The following is a 9,184-nucleotide window of genomic DNA, read 5'->3' on the forward strand; positions in this document are numbered from 1 at the left end:
CAAGCAAAAATCGAAATCAGAAGAAAATCTAAAATCAAAACTAAAAACAAGCAGAGATCCATACATGAAGAGAATCATCGAAAACAAATCTCTAAAATAAGCTTGAAAAACCCTAAAAAAAGATCCTAAACAAATCTCTAATCGAAGATCACAATGAAATCAAACAAGATCAGAATCAAGTTTATAATGAACCGAACGAACCACTAGCTTGGATTTCAGATAATTCTTGGGAAAAATTGATATACAAATTCAAAAATCCACCCTCAGCTCCTCTGCTCTGATAATCAACAGAAATTTCTCACTAAAAATACAGAAATAATAAATCTCGAACATAATATACAAAAGATAAAAAAAGGAAAACATAATTTCAAAAAAGTTCGGGTCTGCGCAAAAAAAAATCGCTGAAAATAAGTGGACGCATAAACCCATGCGCATATGGGTTTGTGGCTGAAAAATAAGAAAATGAGCCTGATAGTAGTTTTCACATCCAAGTATCCAACCATCATGGGAGGCCCAAGTGATTTGACCAATTTAGGAAGAAACCTGTTTTGAGGCATACTGAATTTTTTTGAGGCATACTCATTCATTATCCCATCTAGGGTGGGTTTATAAAGGGTGTCTAAAAGTAGTGTAATTACCTATATATCCTTAAACAATTTAAATTACTAGAGTGCCCTTATCCTCAAAAACCTAAAATCAAAAATCAAAATAACCTTTAAACTTAAACATTTTGGACTCCAATTCAATCAAGCAAAGGAAACACGAATCGAAGTGAGCGATGTTGGGGTGCGAAATCCAAATCTCAATTGCTCTCAGATGTATTTTAGAGTGTATTTGTAACAAACCCATCTTGTTTTTGATTGATTTTATTTTGTTTGATTGATATAATATGATTTCAAAGATGAAATTAGGGTTTTCAGAAGATCAGTTCGGCTGATCTTGGAATATCAATTTTGATCCGAACCTAGTATATGATTTAGACTATGTTCGGCTAATGCGACTTTGTTATATTTTGTTCGAATCAGCCAAACCTAGCCTTGTTCTTTGTTTTGAATTTTCAGAAGATCAGTTCGGCTGATCTTGGAATATAAATTTTGAGCCGAACCAAGTATATGATTTAGAGAAACACTATGTTCGGCTGATACGACTTTGCTATATTTTGCTCGAATCAGCCGAACCTCTGTTTTTGAAAATATACCTAGGTTCGACTGACAAGTTGTTAGCCGAACCTAGGTATATTTTCAAAAAACGGAGGTGCGGCTGACATGTTATCAACCGAACCGTTCATCTGGTAAGTAGACATGGGTTTTAAAAATTCAATCTTTTGACAAATTCAACTTATAAAAAGGACATTAAACCTCGTATATAAGTCTACCTCTGATTTGAATCACACATTTTGGTCACTTCTAATCACTAAAATCTCAAAACATAAGTTTTTTTTTAACTTCATCTTCTTCTTGCTCTCAAAAATCCCAACTCTCTCACATAAATTTGATTTCTCTACTAATTTACCACTAATAATTTAATTTTTAATCAATCCTTAAAACTCCTAATTAATCAAATCTAATCATAATCATTAACATTAATTATGTAAGGGTAGTTATGTCATTATCAAAAATGGTGGATAGGGGGTGATGTTGTTTTTATTTAGTGACCCTATTTTGGCATTGTTTAGTATGCCTCAAAAAATTTCAGTATGCCTCAAAACAGGTTTCTTTAGGAACGAGTTAAATGGGCCTGATAGTAGTTTTCACATGAACGATTTTTCGGGGACCATGGTTTTTCTTGGGGGACCATGGATTTATTTTGGGTAAAGGCATTAGAAGTAATTCTAGGTCACCCCATATCTAGTTATTTATTTAATACCTAATCTACCCTCTTAATTAATTTTAGGTTATGATTAGTGAATGATTTAGTTAAAAACAATTAGTGAGATTAAATTAAAAGATGGGTTTATTATAGTTGAGTAGAATTATTGAGAGAGTAGAGTTAGAGAAGATGAAGGAGAAAAACATGGAAAATAATTTTTTTTTCCAATTCACTAAATTTGAGTATTCAAATGATGAAAACTCATCTGATTCTTCATCTCCATCCTCTCCTAGAATATTTGTTAATCTTCAAAATGATCCGGATTTGAACTGGATTTTGAACAATTCGGTTACTTTATATGAAGAACAAGTAACCGAACTCAACTGAAGCTGTAGTTCGGTTGCCCCGTGAGATGAACAAGTAACCGAACTCATCTGAAAGTGTAGTTCGGTTACTTGTTCCAAACACGCAGGTTACCGAACTCTCTAATAATTTCTTGGAGTTACAGCGTTATGTTCGGTTGGTTCGCAAACTGCATGCACTTTTGATCTAACCGAACTTTACGTAATATAAGAGTATATAAGTTTACAAAGTTCGGTTCTTTTGCAAACTTGAACCTAACAGCTAACCAACCGAACTCTGTGTTCGGTTTCTGCGATAAAATTATAAAGTTACCGAACTTAACAAACAAAAAAAATTGTGAAGTTCCAGCGTCTATTGGCTAAGTTCGGTTACTTTGTAGTTTTAAAAATTTTTGCGAACAAACCGAACTCTATTGGCTAAGTTCGGTTATTTTGGAACTCAACATAGTGGCCACAACAACACAGTTCGGTTAGACTGCATTTGTTTTTTTCGGTTCAAAGGGTGGAGTTCGGTTACTTTGTAATTTTAAATTTTTTTGTGAAACAACCGAACAGAGAGTTCGGTGACTTAGTTTTAAATCCAATAGGACCGAACTGTTCTTGGTGTTCTTCATTTTCAAGAAGTTCGGTTAGTAAACTAGGGTTTTTTGGAAAATCGACCTAACCGAACATGGCTCTGTAACTCCTATTAAAACCCTATTTTGATGATTTCTATTCGATTGAAGCAATCAAAATCAAATTAAAGCGAAGGGTTTGTTGGAAAATACCTCCGGAGTGGTCCCATGGCAGAATCAGGTTGCGGCTGGCGTCTTTTATACTCGATAAAATTATCATGTAACCGAACTTAATTGTGATTGCATTGATGTTGTTACATTTCTTAAATAGGCGGTGGTGGTGGTGGTGGGAGGAGGTGGTGGTGGTAATCGGCGGTGGAGGTGATGGTGGTAATCGGTGGTTGGTGGTGGTGATAATCGGAAGTGGTGGTGGTGGTGGTAATCGGCGGTGGTGGTGGGAGGAGGAGGAGGTGGTGGGAGGAGGAGGTGGTTATTAGGTTGGTTTTAAATTAAATTAGGTTAAGGATAGGTTAGTCATTTCAACATTTTAGGACACGCCTTATCACTATAGAGAAGGTGGCCTAATAAAACCATGGTACGCCTTATCACTATAGAGAAGGTGGCCTAATAAAACCATGGTCCCTCAAAAAAAACCATGGTCCCTAAAAAATCATTCTTTCACGTCCAAGTATCCAACCATCATGGGAGGCCCAAGTGATTTGACCTATTTAGGAACGAGTTAGTGGTCTTCATCAGACAAGCTCCAGCCTCCAGTACATCTGTTGATTAGTCAATGGTTCCAGTGTGACACCGCCAACGACGATCGATCCGCTCAAAAGACCTAACTATCAATCCATCTACGTCGCACCTACAGGTAAACGGCGCGACATACAGTGTTATATGTGAAAATATTCACCCCAGGCTATACCTTGTCATAGTCTTTACCGATGCAATATTTTCCGACAAAACGAGCATAAAAGCAATTCCTAAACCCATGCCATGAGCAAACTAAACGAGAAAAAAAGTCCGAGACTAATCAAAATTCTCAAATTTGTTATTACAGTAAATCATACTCATATAAAGGAAAAATGAAAAAGAGGAAAGACGTACCTTCCGGAAAAAAATAAAGAAAAAAGCAATCAAATGGAACTAAACTCCATATTTAATATCACCATCTATGATTTTGCAAGAACAAAAATAAGAACATTCACATAACTACTGCTACTTATTACCCATGTGTGTGGACATAGTACTCCTCTCGTTTTTAAGGCACATTCATTGTAATCATCTTATCTGGGAAGGAGAACATAGTAGACCAGATGCATCTGATCCAACCACGGCAAGACCGCAAACAGCACATATCTTAGCCTCCTGAGATGGAACAAATTTTGCACTACAGTAAGGACATGCGACGTCTTTCTGTCCACGGTATATTGGCACATGTGTTGCTCCACATATCACAAATGGGTTTCTGAAATCATAATTTAGTTGGGCTGCATCATTTGCGTTCCTTTCCGCGCTTGCCAGTACTTGTCTTGCTTTCCTTGATTGAACCTCGTTAGTAGGGTTTGTCTCCAAGAGCCGCCTAGCAAAGTTTGCTGCCGTAATGAAGTTCTTTGCCTTGAAACTAATTCCCATTGCATTCGTCAAGGCCAGTCTCAAGTGAGCCATCTGAAGGTTACAGTGTGTGAAGTAAGCTGCTAATTCCTGCTGACGAACAGGGTTGTCTCTCGTCTCCCTCCTCTTCAGCTCAATTTGCAAACCCAGGACGTACTCCTTCGCTATAATGATCAACTCCTTGACTTCATCAACCTCCCTTCTTGAATCCACAACGATTAAGGGGATGGAGTGTAGAATACCAAGGAAAAGGTGTAAAGCTTCTGAAAATTTCCCACTTGTTGTAAGTTTATAAGCAGCATTGAGTTTCTCATGCAGCTGAAAAAACTTGATCACCAAAGCTGGTGGGCCTCTCACATTAGGGCTCACGGACTCACTCCACCCTCTCTCTACTGCCAAGGTGATCACAGGAGCAGAGGAACAAGCACGCACATAGGATTGAGTTCCATTGTGAAGATCGAGAAACATGGACTTCATAGGAGCAAAATTTTTGATGCCCAGTTGTCTGTTCAACAAGCGCATTGCAGTGTCGAAATTGCCAGCCGCCGCATGCTCACCAGCAAGGGATGATTTCTGAATCCATATCTGACTTACAGGCATACCTGGAGCTGGGATTACAAATGCAGTTGACCGAGTATTTGTTGAGGTAATTGGAGTATCAAGCTCTGGTGGAAGGTCTAGATCCTCAAGTTCCCATCCTCCATCTTCGTCATTTTCCTCATTTACTTCCCCATTTTCACGCACCACTACTCCATCTTCATTCTGTGCGTCATCCGCACCATCAATATCTAAGTTTTCTCCCCAATCCGCCTCATCGGCTTCTTCATATTCTTCCTGTCCTCTTTCCACATCAGGACCACCATCGAAGATGCCTTTCATGACCCTCAACAAGGGCCAATCTCCACCACATAAGATGGGTGCAGGTGGAATCAAAAGGGAAGATGTTCTCCCCTCCGGCAAAGAGGGAACATTATCCCCCAGCTGATCAGCCAGTCTTTCAGCATCGTCAAAGAGTCCATGAACAGCAGCTGTAACATAAGCAAGAGAAAATTGACCGGCGTTCTCCAAAACTTTGACACGCTCACGGATGTCGCCAAGATACAGGGCATTGTGAAACTGACCCATTACATCATTCTTAACCTCGGCGATCTTCAACATTTTTGACAACTTATCCATATTCCCAGTTACAAGATACAGGAAGGAAAGCCTATCAAAGTTCTTTGTTCTCTGGTATGCATATTCCACAATGCCTGCATTACCCTGACGAAGTGCTTCCACACCCAACCTATACCAGTGATCTTTCTCGTCAATCTCCTTCGCTGAGGCAACAGCAATCTGGATGTTACCACTCTCCAGCGCCAAGTTAAAACGAGTCTTTTCATCCTTCACAAAATGGAGAGCAACTTCAGGAAAACCTTTCTGATGCAGATAGGCAATCATGGCTTGTCCGCAGAGTTGCGAGTTTCTGATCATGCTCATAACCTGATCATACTTCTTCCTCAGCAGAGATAACTTGAATACATATTCTGTTGTATCAACAACTACTGCACGACTCTTTCCATCACGATCCAAGCAAAATATGGTATTACCAGTAACCTTGGTGATGTATATTGGCACGTCGAGTGTCTTAATGATTCCATTATCTCCATTCGGAAGACAATACTTAATGTGGTTCAGGGTTGTATATATGAAAACACCATTGTCATCCCAGGCTCCACTCTTCACACGAATAGTTTCATGAAGGGTGCACCTATGCACGAGTTTCTTGCTAGCAATTACAATAGCGTGTTTGCTAAGTAACGCAACACTCTCCATGTCAATTGACCAAACAACGTACTTAATGAAGGGAGTTTGAAGTTCACCAAGAATGAGTCTCTGCTGGAGATCGAAGATGGCCACTCTATCCTCTGCCCTGCACAGCAAATTACCTGTCCCTGCATAGAATATTGCATCTGCGGACATGGGAAGACTGCACTTCTTCACCATCTCATTTTGAAGGTTTTTGATTAAAACTTGGTTGTTGCTCTTGTCAATAACAGCAAACCTATTCCGTGCTACAAAAACAGCTGATCCGCCAATTCCTTTTTTAGCGTCTTGCATAGTATCTCCCCTGCCGGTGTCTTTAGGTACAATATAAAGTTCATAAGACCCCCCATCAATTTCTGAACAAACCAAAACAGCATTCTCTGTAGGACTGTAAGATAGGGTTTTTGGGCTTTGATTCAAGCTAGTCGAGCCAGGTCGTCGGATTGGAACCATTTGTGTGTCCTTTTGAGTTGAGAACTCATAGAAACGCAAGAAACGATCTTTGACATAGTACAAACTGTCACCGCTGGTGGAGAAAGCCGGCCTTTCTCTCTCCAACTTAAAAACAATCATACCACTATCATGACCAGCAGCAAGCAGATTCATCTCTGGATGTGATGCAAGAATCCAGAACCGGTCGTGTTCTCTGCGAAATGTTTGAACACCAGTTCGCTTTGTTACATCCCACACACGAATACTTTTGTCCTCTGAATTGGACACGATAATGTCCTGCTTAGCGTGGAACATAACACACGAGACATTATTCATATGCCCTCTCAATGTGTCTACTTCCCATGCCTTTGTATCTGCAAAAGAAGGCGACAAAATAGAAGTTAGATAGTTTAAGTTGCATGTGTCTGTACAGATGCAACGTTTTCAACGAGTGGAGCCAACTTGATTCTTTCAAGGGGTGACTTTGTTTCTTGTGGAATGATAACATCTTACTAACGGTCTAATTACTTTTGCCACATCCAGTTATGAAACTCTTTTGTGCATACTTGCTAATATACCTAAAAGAGAATACTACTTAAGCTTCTGAACCTTGGAAAATGATAGATTCAATACCAGATAAATGAAGAGACCATCAAAAGTTAAAAAGTAATACCATTCATGCGCCACAATTTCACTTGGCGATCATCTGCTCCAGAAACAATCAGAGGCAGGCTTGGGTGGAATCCAGCCCAGTTGACCCCCCGGTCATGACCTTCCAAGACATACTTTACAACGGCATCAACCCCACCAAACAAATCTGTGTTCATCTGACTCAACCTCAATATATCATCTGCTGGGGATACCGACTTTTTCCGCAGCGCACCTATGTCCCATACACGAACAGTCTGGTCCAAGGAAGCCGAGACAACCAAGTCCTCCTTAGGATGAAAGGAGGCGCACATAACATAATGGTTGTGGCCAGTCAAAACAGAGATGCAAGTACGAGACTGCCAGTTCCATATTCTAATTGTTTGATCATCACTAGCACTAACTATCCAAGGGGATTCGTTATGAAATTGAACCGTACGGATGTAATCAAGATGTCCAAGAAGGGTAAACAAGCATCGATGCATCTTGTAGTTCCAGACTTTAATCTTATAATCATCTCCTGCAAACACAATAGTTTCCATAGACACTGAGAAAAGCTAACTAAAAAAAGGTTCAAAACTAATCAACATGTAGAACTAGATCAGTAATTCTATCAACATTCGGTCACAAACTTCTGTTACTCTGAGAAACCACACAAACAAGTCAACCAACTAGATACCAAATAATAAACCAGATCTGACAAAGATTTCAAATCCACATAACAATACCGACCACTGGTACATCAGATCCAATCATTTCATACAAGATCAATGTTGAAATCAATGTAATGTTCAGCAAATTACGAATACAGTGTAATGTTGGCAACAGAAGATCGAAATACAAGCGAATCAATAAAATTGTGTACCTCCAGAGACAAACAATGGCTGCGAATTATGAAAATGAACACCACGAACAGGTCCATCATGTTCATCAAATCTATCAATAAGAGTTCCCATTCTGTAATCCCAAAGTTGAATCACACCACTGTGTAAACTCGCAAGGATCCATGGTCTTTTAGGATGAAAACTCAATCCTTTCACTCGATTACTCTTCGTCTCAAATTTCGTTAACATCGTTTAATCAACCAAGTATCCCAATCACCTAGAAAAATATTCAATAACTGCACGATTTCAAGATCAATAGAAACAGTTAAATTGCAGAATCAACAACTAATCAAATCAAATAAACAAATGATCGAGGTTGAAGAATTACGTCAGATCTGGCAATTAAAAAGTGTGGGCGAAAGTACCTAGGATATACAGCGAGATGGTGTAGGTATAGGGCTATAGTTTTGCTTGCTCCTCTCTCCCGCTGTGATGGGAGAGTGTGAGTTTTTAGAGGGAGAGAGAAGGGAAATGAAAATTGAGATCGAAAAGTGATTTTTTTTTTATTTTTTCCTCTGTTTTAATTTTCTTTTTGGTTTCTGCTTTCTTAAGTAATAACGCGTTGACGGCAAGAGTTAGTGTGTTGTTTTTGATGATCCAACGGTAATGGTTACTCCAATTGCGTAAACGAAACTCTGGTGTTTAGGCTAGTCTTATGGCCTTCCAATCTACTCCCTCCATCCTAAATTATTAATCCGTTTTGACTAAGTCAAGATATTAAGGAGACGAAAGGAGTTTACCAAACTATCCCTATTATATGTTATGTTATTACTAATATTAAAAAAAGTATATGGAACATGTAAAAAAAATACATATTTGATAATTTATTATTTATAGAAATATTTAAATAGAAGATAAAAATAAAAATATTTATGGATAATAAATATCTCATTACATCATTGGGGAAGATATCATTTAAGACGTTTAAATAGAACATAAAAATAAAAATATTTATGGATTGATTTAGTAGATTTGTTTCTTATTGAGGAAGTAATCATTTAAGATTTTAGATTGTTTACATTTAAAAATAATCTTATAATATAAAATTGAAGGATATATTTGAGAGTTTGAC

At 38.4% G+C, this 9,184-nt stretch overlaps 1 protein-coding gene across 4 annotated transcripts; it reads right to left on the minus strand.

Moving 5' to 3' along the window:
- Positions 1–3,734: 3,734 nt before the first annotated feature.
- On the minus strand, positions 3,735–8,636 carry LOC113357714 (coatomer subunit alpha-1-like). 4 transcript variants are annotated; one of them, XM_026601160.1, is made up of 4 exons: positions 8,478–8,636; positions 8,094–8,348; positions 7,254–7,748; positions 3,735–6,954 (listed from the first exon to the last, which is right to left on the minus strand). In XM_026601160.1, exons 2-4 carry the CDS (start codon positions 8,299–8,301, stop codon positions 4,010–4,012), a joined length of 3,648 nt encoding a protein of 1,215 aa, XP_026456945.1. In that variant the 5' UTR covers positions 8,302–8,348; positions 8,478–8,636; the 3' UTR covers positions 3,735–4,009. The 4 variants fall into 4 exon arrangements, with proteins under 4 accessions (XP_026456945.1, XP_026456947.1, XP_026456948.1 ...); XM_026601162.1 differs by having other exon boundaries at positions 8,094–8,329; positions 8,478–8,628; XM_026601163.1 differs by having other exon boundaries at positions 8,094–8,329; positions 8,441–8,623.
- Between the last annotated feature and the right edge of the window lie 548 nt (positions 8,637–9,184).

Source organism: Papaver somniferum, chromosome 3 (genome assembly GCF_003573695.1).
Source record: "Papaver somniferum cultivar HN1 chromosome 3, ASM357369v1, whole genome shotgun sequence".
NCBI lineage: Eukaryota > Viridiplantae > Streptophyta > Magnoliopsida > Ranunculales > Papaveraceae > Papaver > Papaver somniferum.